General features: G+C 32.1%; 1 protein-coding gene and 1 pseudogene across 6 annotated transcripts in view; both read left to right on the top strand.

Annotated features, from left to right (window-relative positions):
* Window positions 1-20,711, top strand: part of AP-1gamma (adaptor protein complex 1, gamma subunit) — a 190,118-nt gene that overhangs the window by 127,257 nt on the left and 42,150 nt on the right. For all 6 annotated transcript variants that reach the window (XM_035352909.2, XM_085808333.1, XM_085808332.1 and 3 more), the window contains exons 17-18: window positions 5,912-6,056; window positions 15,460-15,607. In XM_035352909.2, the coding sequence (XP_035208800.2) occupies window positions 5,912-6,056; window positions 15,460-15,607 (293 nt within the window). The remainder of the gene's footprint in view (window positions 1-5,911; window positions 6,057-15,459; window positions 15,608-20,711) is intronic.
* LOC146993097 (uncharacterized) lies at window positions 9,429-11,689 on the top strand (annotated as a pseudogene).

Genomic DNA, 20,711 nt, shown 5'->3' with positions numbered 1-20,711 from the left:
TCAACAAGATTCATAGCACTCCTTTGGCATCTTTCATTTCAGGGCTTCAAATCTGTCTGTGATTCTGTAGCAACAATAGAAGTCAATTTTGCACCAGCAGTGATCAATTGCAACATTTTGTTTTGAAAAATATCCAGGATGTTTCTTACAGAATCTGGGGCAGTAATGAAAACTTCATTACCATATTCAACAACAGCACGTACATAGCTTTTATAGGCTGTACACAAAACATCTTGGGTCAAACCCCAAGTAATACCAGCCAGACATTTCAGTAGTTTAGAATATCCTCGATCAATGGCTGCATTTATTTGTTTTTTCTGGGATTATTTTGGGTCTAAATGAGTGCCCAATTAAATATAATCATGTTCTATATAGATCTTTATTATTATAATGATTGTGAATGTCATGGTATTTAATGAAAGTTGTTCTTTTACAAAGAAAGGGGAAAAGTATGTGTTTTTCATTTGTCTGTATATGTGTCAAATGGTTAATCTATTTATTAATTTACAGCTACTTCTTAGCATGTGGGTTGAATTTTATGGAAGTTTAGCAATGTATAAATTTGAAATTTCTCTAATTAGTTAAGAAACATTGACATGTGTTCCAAGTTCATTCATTTTCATAAAATTTCATTGCCATTTTTGTTGACTAAGCATTGCAGTTTTTAATGTTTCATGTTACTTTTCTATTGTTGGTCTTTCTATGATTATTATTAATTCATACTTGCAAGAAAAATTTAAGATTTTTGGGAAGTGTTGTCATGCTTAGAATACTGTCATACATTTGATATAGCTAACTGTATAAAAATGCCAGTCTTCCCACCCCTTTGTTTTGATATCTGTGTAAGTAGACGGAGAATATTTTCATGTTAAATTATTCCTTGGAAAAAAGTTTTGCTCTTATTTGCTAATAAAAAGCTTTGAGAATCATGAAATTCAATGTATGTGAGAGCTGTAAAACATGCTTGTTATAGTTTTCTTTAGATTGTTAAGCAAAATTAATATTCATTGTCATCAAAATAAAATGTGCTGAAGTATGCAACAGACTTCAGTGCAGAACAACTAAATCTTTTCTCCTTAGAAATTGGTTATTCAGGCTCTTGTGAAGGAATTTAGTACAAATTAATATAAGATTTCTTTTGTGTACATGCTTTATTAGATGTTTTGTGCATTTTTATTTATAAAAAATGCAGCTAATGTGTTATAGAATATTAAAAAAATTATATGTGACATATCTTCTGCAAAACATTTTTGAATAATTGAAGTAGTTTGTGTGGAAAAATACAAAGTATTTTACTTTGAAACTTTTATTTTGATGGGTATACTGTATGTTAGATACGACAGTAAATGTACACTATTTTGTCCATTCATCAACTCATTTCTACCTAAATAATTTCTGTAAGAATTTAAACACAACTTCTTACAACTGTTGCCACTCAAAGCAAAACTAAAGGGAAAATAATATTACACTGGTTGAATGTATATGAGCAATGCTATACCTTACGTACTCCCACCTTTTGATAACTAGATTTTTATCTCAACAAATATTTAATTAAACTAAAATTAAACCTAAATGTTCATTTTAAAGTTCACTTAAAGGTCTGTTTTAAAATTTATAGTCATTGAATCTAGAAGGCATCTTTATAGCTCGACCACTAATCCAATCTATAATGCTCATCTAAATAGTCATTAAACGTTTTGGTATCTGGATCAAAAGCTGGTCTAGGTTTAGAAATTACTTAGTCAAATAAGGATTTCTTTCTAACCTTTATCCTTCCTGTGTGAGTTGACTCAATCATTTCTTTCTGAAATTGTGATTTAGAGTAACTTTTGGAATTTGTAATCTCAACACCTCTAGTTTGTTGGCAATTTACCCATCAAAACCCATCCAAGCTGTGTTTCCATGGCAAAAATGCCTGTACTTAATTTCTGTGTTTTTTCTGTATAAATATTTCTTGCAAAGTCCAAGCCTACTAAAAGATCAATCTGCGGGTGGACACAATCAACATCTGTGATATGAATTCCCTTTCCAGCTAATTCTGGTATCGAAGGTTCTTTTTGTCAACTAGGTATAGATCCACAAATTATAGGCTAATCTAAAACAGGAATTTTGCAGCTATAAACGGTATGCAGATTCTCAAGATTTACCGTATTTGACGGCACATTTTTTCCTAAATTGGGTCTCAAAAAAGTTACCTGCGTCTTATATGTGAAGGTAATTGCATTCAATAATTGTTTATTTGGCTTTTACGAAACGTGAGAACTAAAAGAAACCACGCTATTGAAACTTTTTTTCCTTGTGTGTGGCCGTCTAAATAAGGGTGCGTCTTATATGCCGTCAAATACGCTATTTTATAACATTTATGATTCATATCAGATGTCCTTCCTCCAAGCACAATGTGTGTTGATTTTTTATGAGTTTCTAATCTTATTCCTAAGGATTCTACTGTTGATTTTAAAATATAGGAATATTCAGATCCTGTATCGATTAAAGCTCGAAGATGAAATTTCTGTCACCTATGCTTAGCACAGCATATTCCTGAATTAGAATACCCATATCCCAAGATCAAGTCTGATAAAGTGATGCTAGAACCCATTCTCAAGCGCAAAATAGTTGTATGGAGATGCATCATCCATTGTAAATCATGTCAATCTGCAGTGGACCATCAATTATCCAGTGTGGATTAACCATATGAGGCCAGCTACACATTCACTCTCGACACTATGCGTGAGAGTGTGTAGAAACACACATGCACGTGGACGCACACTACTTGCTATGTGTAAGAGTGTGTTAAAATACACACATGCAACGATTTTTCTTACTGTAGAAGTATGTCTTAATTGTGAAGAATTTGAGGTAATAACTGAAGTTATTACTATAACATGTTTTTTTTTTAATTTTATTTTTAGAAAAAATTTTGGAATACAGCTTCAGTTGCCAAAAAAATTAAAATGTAAAATTCTTCACAAGTGTCAGTCGTAAAAAATCAAGGAATGGTTTCATAGTTGCTTGACTGAGTTGGACTTTCAATGCCTGAGTGATGCAAATATCATTTCAGTTGTCGCAAGAATAGAAGAGGCTGTGAGTGATACTGAAAATGCAAGTAAAAAACGATCCTGAATATTCATTATGTTAATTCCAAGAGAGCAATGACTTTTGGACAAGAGAGCAAACACTTTTGGACTTCGTCATTGAAAGGGAATTTGAATAAACTATTAGTATTTCGAAAAATATGCAGTGAAATCCAGCAGATACTTAAGCATTCTGAAAAACAAAGTAATTTCTGATTTATGAAGAAATCAATGCATACAATATGCATGAAAATTAATAACCTGGTTATCCGTGTTCTTCAGTCATTCCTGACCTGCTTAGCCTAATTAACTGAGAATGCACTATGTTTTTATATTCCCCCCCATTTCTGTGTTTATAATATTGAATACCTGTAGGATTACTTTTAGCAATAAGCAAGGGCATTTTTTATGCTTTTCTTCTTCATTGATTTAGGCAATTTTAATAAGTAAATATTTTTATATGTATTTTATCTTTTGCATTTTAACCCAATTATGTCATCTTCATTATTAATTTTGCTTTATTCTCAAGTGTTACAATTATAGTGAACTTCCTCTTACTCAGCTTTGGTTTAACTTGGTTTCATGTGTACCAGCTGCTTTCTGTCAAGACATTTTTACGCAACTCAAAATTACTGTTACTAATCCTAGGAAAAGTGTAGTGTACTATTCATAACTTATTATTCCAACCAGAAAATAATTTTATGTACTATAGAAACTGCTAGACATAATTTAAAAATATAAGCACAAGCTTGAACATTTATGCTTCAGTTTGTGGTTGTTATTTGTCCTTCACACTGTAGGTGTTTTATGTCCATACTTCATTTTTATTAGTCCTGGTAGCTAAGTTGTATTAATTTGAAATGATGATGTGCAACAGAAGCAGGAACATGAAATGTCAACAGAGCATGTCAAATGCTTTTCAGTTTATGTGGCTTGTTATTGGGTGCCATAGAAGCTGTTTGATTGCAAATCCACTGTGCAAGAAATTAACCCTTTTTTAATCATTTTAAATATGTGTACCTTTTTTATATTTAAATATACCATTTTAAATATCTTTTCCTTGAACAGTACATTTTCCCCAGGAGTTGAATGTTCAGTTGTAGATTTACCTATGGATGGCCGAATCCATTGGTCATTTCATTGCTTTGTTGCTTAAATATTGCTGAGATGCATCATTAAGCCATAAAACAGTACTCTGCGTGTAAAAAGTAAATGCATGTAAGTATGTACTGTAAAAGAGTGGGGAAACAACACAAATTCCATACCATATTCAGGATTTGTATCCAGGCCAATCTTCATGAAGTAGCTTCTGTTTAGTTCCAGTTTGCCCAGTGGAAGCAGAATGCTAGTAATGTGCAGTGTATTAGTGTATATTACCTTGTAAAGAATTATCACATTGCCTTTCACGTGCTCTTGTGATGTAAACTGTAAACTCTTCAAACCAGCAGGTGGAAAATCTATGGCTCAAATCCTGTAGAGGTCACAAGTGATTTTTAACTTTTTTGTGCTTCTAAAATCCCAATGGTTTTCTCTGTGGCACTTGAACTAAAATATGGATGATAACTGGTTGTCACCTGTATTTGATGAGTTGGATCTCGCCTTTTTCCCGGTTACCTTTTAAATGAGGGGGAATGTGAGGCATTATCACATTCCCCATTGCAAGGTGTAAATGATTAACACATCCAAGTAGCATTTGGAAGGTCTGTGGTTTGAATCTTCATGAAGGTGCAGTTGGTTTTTCATGTATCTCATCCCAGCAATCTGGTTAGTCTCTGCAGTCTTTAGTCGGAGTGTCTTATCAATAAGAAATGATTAGAAAAGTTTAATGACCCTCAAGTGATTGCCGGTTATTAGTTCAGATTAAAACATACATGAATGCTGACAAACAGAAATATATTATTACAAAAAAGACAGTGGTTGAATGTTTGAAAAAAGATAAGTAAAAAAAAAAAGTTGAAAATGAAGTTTATTACTAATTTAAAACTGATTTTCATAATTAAAGGATCATCTACTGATAATGTCTAAAGTTTCACAGAGTTTATTAAAGCCATTTTTAAGGATATAAATGTTTTCTTTGCAATTAATATTTCCTAAATAAATTTTTAATTTTATATTTGCTTTATACAAATAGAGAATATTTGTTAATATATTTTGAAGATATTTTATGTGTTATACGTATTTCATTCTATAATTTTGACTGCTGAAAATAATTTGCATGTCAGTTTCTGTCCATAAGCACATTGGAAAATTTTTTACATACGTTCTGCAAAGTTATGGTAATTCATTCTGTGTTTAAAAATTTTTAAATTGTATTAAATAGATAAAATTTAAAAAAAAATTCTGTTTACAGCATTAGAATAGTGATTTCAATTTAGTAGTTGACTTCTGGATAGTCGTAACTATTTTTTACTGTAGTGACTTTCCCTTCTTTCGAAATAACTGAAATTTAAGTTCTAAATGTGTAAAACTGTATCTAATCACATATATTAATCAAAATACCTTGTTTCTAAAATTTATTTCTATTATAAGATGAAGCACTTAAAATTATAACAGAATTTAAATATCTGAGTTTGTGTTTTAATATTTCATCAAAAAGGCTGAAACATATTTTTTTTATTGTACTGTACTTTTTTAACGTTTCCAAATGATACACCTGAGTATTTAAATTTGCTTGCATTTTGTTTTTAATTTTGAATTGGTCAGGCTTTTGAAACTATATTAATTATTATCTAGCACAATGAAACCTATGCATTCATTTAACCCTCTCCATTTATGGATCTTTACCTGTGTATCAGTTGTTTGTTCTTTTAACAAGTTGTTATATCTGATGTAATTTTCAGGCCTAGTCTTCTGGAACACATGCCAGCTATGGAGAGCAAGAGTTCTAATAATGTTGCGATACAGAATGGAGATATTACAGAGGAAGACTTATTTAGTAATGCTATAAAGGAAAATAAAGAGAATCAAAAGAATGTTGAGGATTCTGTAAGTATTTAGCTAGAATTTATGTGTTCTGTATAGATACATTTTCTAGCAGCAAGTTTAGCAAAGAAAAGATCATTTTGAATACAAGGATTTGATCTGTTCATTCTCTTATAGAATATATTATCATATGATGCAAACTGTCTTTTATGTGATCTGTTTGCTTCTTAAATAATTCAAAGTTGAAAACTAAGTTTATATTTCTTGTGGATTCCTTCATGCCTTATCGTCTAAATATATTTCACTTTACTCATATGAATTCATGTGTAATTAATGCTATTATAATTCATATAAATTAAATTTTTTACCTAATCGTTGCTGTCATTTTTATCATTTCAAGAGTCTGTAAGCAGTGAAATATATAGTTTATGTTTCAGATTTAACTGTATTATTTAAAATATAGTTGTTAACTGAATGTATTTTAAGTTGTTTGAATTTTATAAAATTAAATTCATCAAATTTATTAATTATTAATGTGTATTAATTGCAAAAAAATATTAACGGAAATACAGATCCATGTTCCATGTTAATTCATACTGGCTAATTATACTGGACCTGTGTTATTGAACCATATTTATCAATATGTTGATGTTTGAGGGGGATAACTTCTACTGACAGATTCTATCAGTTTACAGAGCAAATGTTATAGCACTGTTTCTGAAATCCTGAATACATTTTGAGAAAGTACACAAGTAAATATAATGAAACATCTTTTATGAAAGTATTGAGCAGCAGGTCCAATTTCACAGAGCAAACTAGAAGCCCCCCTTTCTCTCTCTTTTTATTTTATTTATTTATTTATTTGTGTGTGTGGGTCAGTCATCAGGTTATGAATTTTAGAATTCAAGTTGCAAACCTAAATTTCATTTCTTTTGATAAATAAAGTGATGTCGTAGTATATGTCTTTAATCTGTTCCAGATAGGCGATTCTTTTATGTGTATCAAATGAACTTTTCCAGTAAGAAATAAAAGTAAATTAATTAAACCATTCTTTAGAAATACCCTATTGTTATTAATATAATGCTGTTTAATACTAAAATACAATTGCATTGGGTGAAATGTATACCATACGTGAATGAATTACTGCACATGATAATGTCTATAAAAGTTTTTCTGATCTCCAGATAAAAAATCATTTTTTAACATGCTTTGATCTCTCATCTTTGCTAATTGATTTCACCTCTTTCACAGCTTCCCAGACTTAATAGTTTCTTTGTGTTTCATAATCGTATGCTTCATATCGTATATAGTAACAAAGTCCTCAATATGTATGTGATCTTTGTACTTCTCAACAATCTCTTTTTTTCACCTAGTTCATTGTTAATGAATTTACAAAACAATTCCTCAAAAAAGCATAAAATTGTTTGAAAATTGGGTTATTTACGTAATAACAGCAACAGGTGCTTTGACATTCATAGGCATTTGTAGCATTGGCTTGAAAGAGGTAAACAAGTGTAGTGTGCACAGTCATAACTCATTGAATTTGTGTTCCAAACAAATGTCATATACCAAGCAAAAATTATTGCACCCTAACAGAACGTGTACCATAGTACCACTGTACTACATGCTGTTCTTTTCATTGGAGCATCATAAAAGTTAACCAGTAAAAGAAAAAGATTGCTTTTTATTTCAGTTTGGAATGTACGGTGTACTTTTCTATGTTTTGCTGCAAGGATCTTCTCCATTTAGGTCGCCTAGTATTGTAAGATATTAGTGTGTGGACCTGTGGATTAATCTACTTTCTCTTTTTGACGTATAAAAAGGGCACTAATGTGGTAGGACTGCTCACATCTTTTTCTATATATGTCAGCAGTGAGCATTGTATTGGAGAGAAAATGTGCCGTTAGTAACAGCACTATTTATAGACTTGTTTCCTTTGTTTTAATGTTGAACTGTCATAGGATAAAAAATATCCACGATGCTGCTCTTAAATAATGGCATAAGGCAGATTAGTTTTTCGATAAAGTGATTAGTTTTTTATACATTTGCTGCCAGACTGACAAACTTGTAGCAGGGTTGTCTGGAAAACCGGAAAAAGTCAGGAAAATCGACAATTGGCCCAAAAAGTCAAGGAATTTAACTATTTTAGTCAAAATCAGGGAATTTCATAACGGGGATCCCCCAAAAAGTGATTTTCTCGTCAATGTTGAAACGATCACGTTCTTGGTGAATTATGTATCGCGTGCATGTTGTTCGGGCAGCTGGTGAAGAGCCAATTTTCGCAGCGCCAATCAGATTGTCTTTCAGAAAAGCAAAGAAAGTTTCCAGCATTTCTGTTTCCATTGAATTCTCTGACTCGCACAAAGAATCGCATGTGCATGTGGAATGGAAGAAAGAGCTGAAGTTCTGCCTCATGGTTAAGAAAGCTCGTTTTTATGTTTTCAGTTAAGAAGTCTGGTAAGTTAAATTTTGTAGTCTTACATCTTATTAACTTTTTTTAATGTATGTTTACTTAACACTTTATTGTAGTTGCTTGTTAAAATGATAAGAATTCATGCAGTGCATTTTTATCAAACGAAGTTTATTGTTGCTTTTTGAATCGTATTTTGTGCAATATTAAACAAATCAAATTGAACTGTTAAGCTTTTCAACATCATTGGTGGCGTGTATATATTATGATTAGCGGACTTCGAAATTATGCAAAAAAAAAAAAAAAAAAAAATCTGATACTTTATAAATTTCACTAAAAAAATTGAATTTGTTTGGTAAATGGCAAAATATCCCCCCCCCCTTTTTCTGAATCCGGCTATCCATTGTTTTGATTTTTAAATAATTTGCATTTAAAATTTATGTTTGAGAAATAAACAGTGATAAAACTTGTGGCCGAATTCAGAAACAAACTTTAAATATTAAAATGTTTGTCCCTCATTTTTTATACACTTCATGTAGTAAAAATAAGTAATCAGTCCTGCTCTTGCTTAAAATTTCCAATTTTGCTGTGTCCTTCCCCCATGCTCGTAGAAAACAAAATCTTTTAAACATTTTTCTTTTTTTATAAATGCCTTGCTATTTTGCAATAAATTAAACAAAATAATAACAAGTTATCTTGGCTAACCATTCAATATAATTATATTTAAGAAAGTACCATTAATTATTGTAATTCACTTTTTAATCTTCAATTAATTAACTTTATTTAAATGTTATTTATGTCATTTAATGTTGCTTCTTCCTTCTAAATTTATTTAAATTAATACTTTCAAATTTCAGGCAATTTTCTCTGGCATACTCGTGAAACTAATTCTGGCAGTATGATAACATACCATTACGAAATTTAGTGCGCATATTTTTAACGTATGTGTGTTGCTCAATAAGTATAAAATACTTGAATTTATTTTTAAATATTAAATAGATTTCTTTCTTTCCTTTAGCTGCGAAATGTCTGAAAAAAAGACACTTTTTAATCCAGATTGGGCAGATTCTAATCTCAATCCTCAGTGGAGTCCACGGTTGCAACCCATCAAAGGAGCTCCTAACATGGGAAGGAAAGCAATCACAAGCCATATAAACAGTGTAAAGCATAAGAAAATTATTTCTATTATTTCTATGAAGATGAACTCAGAAAACTTAAAAAACTATTTCTCCATAGATAAAAACAGTTCTGAAACACAGCAGTCTTCGGCATTAGTTGCTGAATCATCAAATTTAAACTCCTTCTTAACTAAGGACAAAGTTTTAGCTGCAGAATCACTGTGGGCTATGAAACTTGGTTCTTCACATGTTTCTTATAATGCATTTAATGATGCTGCTATTCTGTTCCAGAAAATGTTTGAAGACAGCAATAAAGCTAAAGCTATGACCCTGGGATGTACAAAAATGTCATATTTAGTGTCATTTGGTTTTGCTCCATACTTAAAAAAGATGCTGATTTCTTATCTTAAGAACACTGAATTTGTAATTTGCTTTGATGAAGCATTAAATAGAATTGTCCAGAGAGGTCAAATGGACCTTTTTGTTTGATTTTGGGACAGTGTGAGGAATGAAGTTAGTACAAGATACCTCACATCAATTTTTTGGGGGGGACATGCATCTGCCAGTGACCTTCTGACAAGTTTCTTTGAGGGAACCTCAGAACTAGAAAAAAAGAAATTGCTGCAAGTATCGTTGGATGGACTAAATATCAATATGTTAATCTTAAATTTCTCTGAGATTTGAAAGAAAATTTAGCAAATAATGATGCCTGCCATATATTAGATATTGGGTCCTGTGGTTTGCATATTCATGATGCCTTTAGAGCTGGCCATAAAGCTACTGACTGGGATTTAAGGGCATTATGTAAAAATGGGCATAGAGTATTTAAAGACAATCCTGCTCGACGAGCAGACTATATTGCCATCACTAACTGTACGACTTTTCCGCTAAAGTTTTGTGAAGCAAGATCGTGTGAAAACATACCTGTTATTGAGTGAGCTATTCATATTTTTCCTCATGTGAAAAAATATGTAGAATCATCTGAACTACCGAAAACTGCATCAGTTGAAAGACGGAGAGAAGCTGTTAAAGATAAGCTACTTTTAGCAAAAATCTCTTTTATTTCTGTTGCAGGAGTTCTACGTCCATTTCTAAAGTCATTTCAGACAGCGATCCTTTTTGCCCCTTTTCTATGTACAACTTTCCATAGTATGCTAAGTCATCTTCTCTCCAAATTTGTCAAAAGAGATATACTGCGAGAGACAAAAACTCCTGAGAAACTGATAAAAATAGATATTCTAGATCAAAACATTTATTGTAATGTTGCAGATATAGATGTGGGTATTACTGCTGGTGCGAGTTTAGCTAAAAGTTTAGTATCTGATCTTAAGAAAAGAGAATTCAGAAGAACTCGGTGCAGAACCTTTTTGGTTAAGCAGGTATCGAAAATATTTGAAAGAAGCCCATTGAAATATAGCTTAGTTAAATACATTTCTTCATTAGATCCTAAGCTCATTACATCTAATGAATTTTTATATGAGAAAAGGATGGAGATGTTACTGCATATACTGTATGAAAGTGAAGGGATAAATTCCACAGTTACAGATAAAACAAAAGTGCAGTTTAAAGAATTATTATTCAAAAGTAAGGGTGTTCGTAAAGAGACTTTTGTAACTTATGCTGCAATGGGACGTGATCACTTTTATAAGGACTTGACTAATAACTCAAATTTTAAAGAACTTTGGAATGTTGTAAAACTACAAAACTGTAAAACAATGCCACAGTAGAAAGTGGTTTTTCAGTTAATAATTATATGGTGGAAAATCTGCAGGAAATTTCTTTAACAGCAATGCAAACTGTTTCTGATGCTATAAAAGTAAATGGAGGTATGATGAATATTAATGTAACTCCTGATGTGTTACGATATGCCAGATCTGCTCGTGGTGCATATCATCAAGCACTCAAAGACAAAAAACTGTATGATAATGAAAATAAAAAAATATTATTAGACAAAAGGAAAGCACAAGCATAGATTAAAATTTTGGCAAAAAAAAAAAAAAAAAAAAAATTGAGCAGAGATGTTTCTTCAATTGACTTGCAAATCGCAGGGTTAAAACAAGAAATCTAATTTTGTGCTTACTTTTCATTAGTATTTTTTCTATTAATGTTTTGTTTAAATATTTTAAATGTCTTTTTTTTAATTCTAATAAAAATTTACATTTAAGATATATTATGTAAGCTTATATTAAAAATTTTGCATCCGGGAAAAAAATGCTTTTTTAATCTTTCAGAATTTAGCAAGTGTTGAAATATCACTGAGGTGATTGTTTGCCAAGTATATATTATTTAATAGGTTAGATATAAATGGCCCCCACACTCCCATTTTGTGAACAAATAACTTCCATTCCAGAATTTATCTTTAATACTTTTTAATATCATTCATAATTTTATTGCAATTAATGGCATAGAAAATCTTATGTTTAAAAGTTCATACATTCTATTGAGAAGACAACGAATTTCATTTCTTTTTTTGTTTTAGATGGAATGCATTGTAAGTATTTAATTTCACAAATTTCATTTCTTATTTTGTTTTAGATGGAATGCATTGTAAGTATTTAATTTCTTTTGTAAATGAAAGCTATTGATGAAAATGGAAAATAACTCCTGTTGTAGTCATAATAGTAATTTTTGGGGTAATATACTTTTGCTAATTCCATATGACATATATATATATATTATCATATGCAATTATCAAATTTTTGTGTTATCAAGTGGCACCATACTTAATTTACCTTTAGCACAACTAATGCACACTACGCGGGTAGACTGGAATTTTCTTAAAACACACCTGGAAAAGTCGGGGAAGTTCATTCTCTTGTTTGAGTGGCAACCCTGTTGTAGGCTGTGTAAGGGGTATAGAGATGACTCAGAATCACATAGGGATGCAGAATTGCAAATGCCATAGTTGTGAACTATGGTGCAAAGAAGTAGAGAAAAAGAACAGAAACAGCAAACAAATTAATGGGACAGAAAACATTTTATTGAAAGTTTGTACTATAGCAGATGTTCGAAATTATGACCAGAAGTCATCAGGCAGGCCTGACAGCAGTGCTGCATGGAATTCTTTACATTCTGGAAAATTCCTCCTATTAGTCTTGTGGTAGATGGTGCTGAACGGAAGGTTGCAGGAACAGCAATCCTGCTGAAAGTCGTCATGTGTAATCCATTTCCCGAGCTAGTAGTATGAATATGTATTCAAATGATGAACTGGTCGACATGCTGATTGTGTATGCAGCTGCGGATTGTAACAGGCGTTCAGCTCGGTGGTTGTACCAGGAACGTTACCCAAACAGGCGTGCTGCATTTCACACAACCTTTGCCAGTGTGAAGAGAAAGTTATGTGAGACTGGTTGTCTGATGAGAGCTACAATGAATTGGTGGCAAACAATGAAAGCACCTCACAATTAGGAAGCGGTCTTACGTCTGGCAGAAGACAATCCAAGTACGAGTACTCTAACGATGGCCCAACAAGTGGTTTATCTCAATCCATTGTCTGGAGGATACTCGCAGAAACCAAATGAGTGCATAACCGTCTTCATCGTGTCCAATTATTAGAGCGTGAAGATTATCCACTCCAAAGGATGTTTTCTACGAGGTTCCTGCAGCATAGTGCTACATACAGCGCATTTGTTGCATCTGTGTTGTTCACAGATGAAGCATGCTTCACACATGTCGGAGCCTTAAATCAGGACGCCATGTGCAGCTTAAGAGCATTTCTTGGTCAGTGTTTGGGCTGGAATTTTTGGAAACTACCTCATTGGACTGTACCTTCTGCCCTTTCCGTTTCTTTCCTTTGGACAGTAAGGTATACCTGATCTTCTTTCACCAAGTCCTGCCCAAACGTCCTGATGCCCAAACTTCCCCTCTGTCATTGCACCTTTCCATGTGGTACCAGCATGATAGGGCACCTCCACATTACATGATTGGCATCTGCCTGCACCTTGACATAACCTTTGGATGGTGGTGGATAGGTTGTTGTGGCCCAGTTCCTAGGATTGCCAGACCATCGAACCTATCATGCATGAACTTCTTATGGGGTCGTATGAAGAGTTTGGTGTACGAGACGCTCTCACTTTTAGGTAAAGACCTCATCGCTCAAATATCGTGAGCTGCCAAGAAGATATGTGTTATGGCAGGAATCTTCCAGAACATAAAAGAATTCCATGCAGCGCCGCTGTGAGGCCTGCCTAACGATTTCTGGTCATAATTTCAAGCACCTGTTGTAGTACAACCTTTCAATAAAACATTTTCTGCCCCATGAATGTACTGCAGTTTCTGTTGTTTTTCTGTTTTTTTGCACCATAGCTTACAACTACAGCATTTACGACTCTGCATTCCTATCTGATTCCAAGTTGTCTCTGTACCCCCTACAACACCCTGCAAGTTTGTCAGTCTGGTAGTGAATCAGCCTGTGTGTTTGTGGTTCCCCCCCCCATTTCAATTTTTCATGGTTCAAATTAAAGTTCCTTTAAAAAAACTTCTCAAAAGTCAATTTTCAATGCTTCAAGTTTCTTCATTCTAAGGAGATAATATACTCGATAATCCATTAGTAAATAAATTATTATGTATATATATATGTTATAGCTTAAGTATTGAAATTAGGTATAAATTGTTAAATAAAATCATATGAATAAATCCAAACACTCGTCTGATATTTATTAGATGAAAATGTTCTCTGTTTTTCTGTTAAAGTTTGATAAATCATGGCAAAACATATTCAAAACATGCAGAAGTGATCTGACTTTACCAAATTGAGAGGTTAAGTGAATGCTTGTTGTACCTTAAACATGAAACTGTGGAAAACGAGATTTCTTATTTGCTGCAAGGAAAAGACCACTTATTACCTCTGTATTATAATTGACTTTTATAATTAGGAAATGTACTAATTGACTATTTGAAGTTTTTAAGGTTTTCTGCATGTGCCATAATTGTGCTGTGCTTTCACATTAGGTGACTTAAATGTAAGTAGGTTTCGTTTAAAAATATATTTTAAAAAAATTTATATGCAGATTGCTGTTGATTGTGTTTGATATGCAGTGTGTAACCTATCCTGCAGCAGACTGTGTGGTATCTTTCTTGATTGTATTCCATGTATAACAAATGGTTTCCCAGTTTCATTTGCAGGTAATTCTCAGAGCTTTTGCACTGTGCTCCTTATTCAACCCACTATCATTTGCTCAGCTTTTCAAACACATTTTTTTTCCAAGACAGCCTTCGCATATTTTGCTATAAATTTATCCTTAGTTGTAGCTAAGGATGAAATGCCAATTGAAATTAGTGGCTATCCAAAGCATGAGAGATTTTTGTAAGATTTTTCTGTAAAAGAAGTGCAACTGTTCTATTTTAAGTCGATCAACATTGCAGCTCTAAGTTTAACATGTTAGAATTACGTAACACAGAATGCTTTTATAGTTGTTGGATATGAAACCTTTTAAATAATGTTACAAGAATTATTTGTTTTCCTGAAAGCTAATAAAGATCAGGATAAGTAATTTCTCCTTTGAAATTTCTTCATGAAATAATCCCTAATTCTCATTTCTCTCATAATTATGTGTTTAAAAAATGAAAAAAAAATCTGTAAATGAGTATCAATTATGTATTATGAAATGCTGGATATTTTCCAGTATTCTCCCCCTCTCTCTTGCTGAGACATGCTAATTACCTGAGCAGAGTATAGACTATTTTTTTAAGCTCAGTCTGTCTGTATCATTGTGTTACTTATTAGCTGTAACGTTCAACATAGGTGTACTAGGTGTGTTTTAAACACTTAAATCTTCTACAAAATTAGATTGTTTAGTGTATAGATGTAGCCAAAAAATTAAGGTGTTTTCTTTTATTGCTCTACTACTCATCATCTGAATATGTGATAAAATCCTCTTTGCTGGAAACTATAAAATTCTGTTTCATCTTCTAATCGATATTGTCTTTCCTGTTTTAGAGCGTTTTACTAGATCTTTTATCTGGTTCAACAAACAATACCACATTTGAGCCAGAGATCTCTGCACCTGAAGTCAAACTGCCATCTGTGAATGGACCAGATTTACTTGATCTTTTAGGTGGCTTAGACCTAGAACCTCAGGTTCAAAGTATGCATAGCTTTTAATGCTTTTTTTTTAATCATAAAATTTTTATAATGCATTTCTTATCAATCTTGGTATATTGATCAATTTTATTTGAACAATCATTACAAAAGATAACTAGGAATAGTATTTGTATTCCAACTTTTATCTTTTTCTTTATATTTTAACTTTAATGTTGTGTTTGATTCACATGACTTATGCAGGAATTCATTGCAGCAGCATCATTCCAAGAAATGCTTCTTAAATCAAATGTTCCAACATTTTAAATTATCATTATCATTTTTTATATATAACATTACATTTTTTAAATATTCCTACATCTTCATTTCTTTTAATATTATTATTACTGCTATTTTTATTTACTGTTATTATTTACTTATTTTATTATTTACTAGATTATCATTTTTAAATTATTCCTATATTTTCTACACCTGTAAGTGCATCTTTAAGTATGTAAAAAATAAAAATAAAGGTATTTTTTAGGTAATTTCTACATTCCTAAATCACTCAAATATATGAAAAGTTTGTTTTATAATTTTTTAAAAAGTATATTAAATAAAAGGGAAAATTAATCATTGTGTAATTCTCCTTAATCTTAAAGATATTTTTTTATCAGAAGGTATTTTGTATTAAAAACTAGCATTCAGTTTGCTTAACAAATAGACTCATAAATTCTGTGAGCCTTTAACCGTTTGCTGGTCATCATTGAGCTCAGCTCTTATTCCACTTATATACTGCAGTAGGGATAAATGAACACAGCCACATAACAAATTTCTCTCTAAATGGTAATGAGTTCAACTCATTAAGTAGATTTTCCCCTTAATGCATGTAGATGAAGTGTGCTCATTCTTCGAAGTAAACCTGTGTTTTTTAGCTGTATGTTCGAGTTGAATTCACATATTAGCTGATTTACTCAATACATATGGCAGTAGAGTGCTAGATTGTTTCCTGAATAAGAAGGGTGAATTTGATATTTTATATTTTGAATGCGTGTTATAGCTTAACCCCTTCGCGCCGACTGTCACGTATATGTGGCAGCAACGAACGCACTTACCTACCGGCCGACACGCAGGCGTGCCAGAGGATTCTTCCATTCTCTACCGACTGTCACGTATTTGTGTCAGTACTTTGGAACGTTTTTCAAACTATAATTTCTGCCACAAGATGGCACTGTATGTCCATATGGTTTCAGATACATGTACATTAGACCTTCTTCTCGAAATGAGAGAAGCATGACTCACATACACGTGTTTTTGATTATATAAACAAACGGGGAAATAAATGTTTCCGAATGTCGTGATTTATGACATCTCTTTAAATCGCATTTTATTCGCACGTGGTAGTTGTTTACTGTAAGTAGAGAAGTTTTATTTGCTCTAAAGCGTTGGGTATTTCGGTTTGCAGTTCAGTTTTTAGAAAATAATTAGATCTTGTTAGACGTGAATTCTTTGTATTTACCGTTGCAATGTCGAAGCGTCGAAAATGTTTAACAGAGCATGAAATAGCAGAAATGATGCAAAATATTTCAGATATTGATTCTGAAATTCTGATATTCTGATATTGATTTTTAAAGAATAACTGAAAGACATTTTCGAAAACTTTGTTCAGAAGAGACTGATAAGAAAATGAGATGACAATGCTTCGTTTGTTCACATTCCCGGAAAAATCCTCCAAAACGCAAATGAGTTATTACGAGTGCAAGGAATGTAACATACGACTGTGTGTAGATCCCTGTTTTCAAATTTTTCATACGAAAAGATAATTTTAAGTAATATATTTAGTTTTCAGATGTATAATGTTAAAATTCATAAAATGGTGAGTAATTAAAATAAAATGTGTAAAATATGCATTTAAACAAGAAATAAGGTAATTAAAGTATATATATAAAAATATTTATAAAGCATAAGCCGTTTAAATACTCTATAGAGCATTATTAAACAATGCGTTGATACTTTGGAAATTTCATGGATTTAGGCTTAGTAGCAAAAAAGCCCCCGGCCCTGGAGAGACGCTCGCGTAAGACACTGCCGGCCTCAGCGATAAGCGCGCGTTTTCGCTACCCGGCTGGAAGAGGTTAAAACAGTGTCATTGAAAGAGACATTTGATTCTGAAGATGACATCTTTCATTAGATAATGAAAAGATTTGATTCAGATGTAGGTATTTCTTTTAAAATTTTAGATGCTTCAAGTGAAAAAGATTTTAACAGTGTGAAATGACCCATTTTATACCATTCCATGTTTCGAATTCTATCACACACAGATGTGTTTTATGTTTTAAAGATACAGTGCTAAATCATTATTATAATGATAGATTAATAATGTCTAAATATAATACCAAATAATATGTTATTTTTAATAAATTTATTATTTGTTATAGTTTAATATATTGTTTTTATTATTTTCTTTGAAATCAGTGTAAAACAGAAACATTGTATAAAGGTGCATGCACATTTTCCCGTTGAAAAAGGTCTTTATTTTTCTCACTCAAAGTGACATTTAACAAAGCATTTAGGAAGAAAACAAGTGCCATCTGTTCCCATTCTGAGTGCTGGATATCTGGCATATTTGTGAAGAAATAACTGTGTTCTTGCAACTACCGAAGGGTTAATGATCTAGAGTAGCGATGGCGAACCTGTGGCACGCGTCATCAGCCGGCATGCGACTAAAATATTACTTGCTTAATAATCACAATAAAATGATGCTATGTAATTTAAATAAGCGTTTTAGTCTTCTTGAACGTTTCACATACTTATCGCATAATGCCACTGGCATAGGGCCTAAGCCTAGATATAAGATTTTCTTATACCGCCATAGAAATTATATATATACTTATTGACCCAATTTATGGTGTTTCAAATGTTTGGGCCTATCAAATTACTTGTTACGTGCCAAAGAATATACCAGAGTTGAAACAGCTAAACTTTGCTAAACGAAAGACATGCAATTTGATAATCTAGCAAAACACAGAAGCTTAGTAGGGAAACCAAGCTTATTTGCATGCGCTCAACTAAAATAAGTCCAATAAAGCCGAAAAGGAACATATGAAATCTGTAGTTAGAAGTTTGGCAAAGAGATCTCCAAGTTATCTGTTACTGCTGTCCCCTGTTTATATTTGAATCTGCAGCCATAAATTGTTCCAATTCCAATTCCTTACTATTGGCTAATAATGTTACCTCTTTTTAGTACATGATTTATATTTAATGCTTCCTTTTTAAATTTTGTGATCAGGGTTCGTAGCGGTCCTTACAAGTGCTTATTAATAAGTCCTTATATTTGAAAATAAAATATAAAGGCCCTTATAGGTGCTTACTTTTTCTTTAAATCCCCCCCCTTTTTTTTTTTTTTTTTTTTTTAGTGCTTTTTTTAATCCTTTTTTTTTTTTTTTTTTAATGAACATGCATTTTTTTCCCGTACCAAAGCTGAAACTAAATAAACAACTTTTTTCCTTATATAAATAAATGCAACGCTTGGTTGGTGAATCATACTCCCAGAAATTGCTTTTACCCCCTTTCTCTGCATTAACGTAACCTATGGTGCGCGCGAGAGTACAGACAGGTGCACGTCGTTCTATTGGTCAAAGAATTGCAAAAACGATAGAAAATTCCGGTACATTCGGTATTCTTTTCCTCCCACCCAAATACTACACACGTTTGGATTTCCATCAAGATTTTAATAATTTGCATTCTCGTTCCACGTGGTCAGTTCATATTCGTGTTTATTATGATCGTTAAGCTTATATTATAAGCAAATGCATGAATATCTATAATAATATAGTTGCAGTAACTGCTGAAGTATAGATAAACTTCCAAAAATGGGTGTGGTTTTACATAGATTAGCTTTCTAAGGAATAATATGCGGAATGGCTTAAATAAAAGGAAAGTAATGGAATAGTCAAAATAATTTTTTGGGGAGGGGCAATACATTATACAGTACGGAGATTGGGAGGTTCTCCCCTTTCTCCGCAAAATCTCTAATATTGAAGCAGCAGACTTTGTTTTTGTCACTGTCCAATCTGGATTGAATAGGACTAAAAGTTTTTGCGGTCTACCCAACCTAAGCAAAGATAGATTCTATTCCGGAAATTTAACGCAGTCTGTTGAAAATTAGGATCAGAAACACCCCAGATTAGTTAAGTCTCTTTCTTTTCCTTTATTTAGTTCTTTATTCTCCGAATACCGGCAGCTGTTGATTCCGATTGCGTAATATCACATGTGGAAGAATTACACCGTGTGTATCGCGCAATAACGTTTGCGGTATTTTGCAGACATAATTAATTTCGATGTTCAGTCTGAGATTTGTTTATGAACACTTAAAAGAGTTTTACTGTGCTTTCTAAGCAGAATATTTCCGAGTTCTGTTGGTCTATTTTTGTATGATGCACATATCGAAATGTCAAAATCATTTATTTAGCCGAAAAATCTAAAGAACGGCTACAATCTCCCCCACTCCTCTTTTTCCAGTTACTATCCGGAATATTCGGCAGTTTCCGAGTACGCGAGTTAGTTACGCTTTTACTGTTAAAGAATGACTGCATGAAACAATTTCCCATCTTCTGATTTCAGAAATGTGCCACTTTTTTATTTAAATTATTTTGCTTGGAATATATGTTAAGGGAAAACTGTTATGCATTGAAAATGTAGAAAATGTTCAGAATTTTGATTTAAGTTAAATTATTTAAATATTAATATGAGTGGAAAAATAAATTGTATTTATTATTAGGTGCCAAATGAATACAATTAATATGGCTTATTATTATTTATTTTCTATATTTTGAACTGAAATTTCATCATTAAATCTTGTAATATAGTTTAGTTCTGCATAGTTTTTTTTTTTTCCTTTCATTGTAAACTAATTCTGTAAACTGAACTGTCATTTAAAATTTAAAAAAAAAAAAAAAAAAAAAAAAGTTGTTTTCCATGGTTGAGGTAATGCTTATTCTCTTAATAAATATTGCATTGCTCATATTTTAAATTAAAAGTGTAATTTTTCTTTTAAGGTTATGCAGTTGTGCATAATGTAATTAGACAGGTGCTTATTTTTTCCTTAAAATGTGCTTGAAAAGTGCTTATTTTTTTTAACTAAAATGTGGCTATGAACCCTGGTGATTTTC

This window comes from Stegodyphus dumicola, chromosome X1, assembly GCF_044657685.1.
Source record: "Stegodyphus dumicola isolate Sdum_Otavi_A_Nest chromosome X1, ASM4465768v1".
NCBI lineage: Eukaryota > Metazoa > Arthropoda > Arachnida > Araneae > Eresidae > Stegodyphus > Stegodyphus dumicola.
The sequence above is the reverse complement of the archived record's forward strand: the minus strand, read 5'-3'. Positions and strand labels throughout refer to the sequence as shown.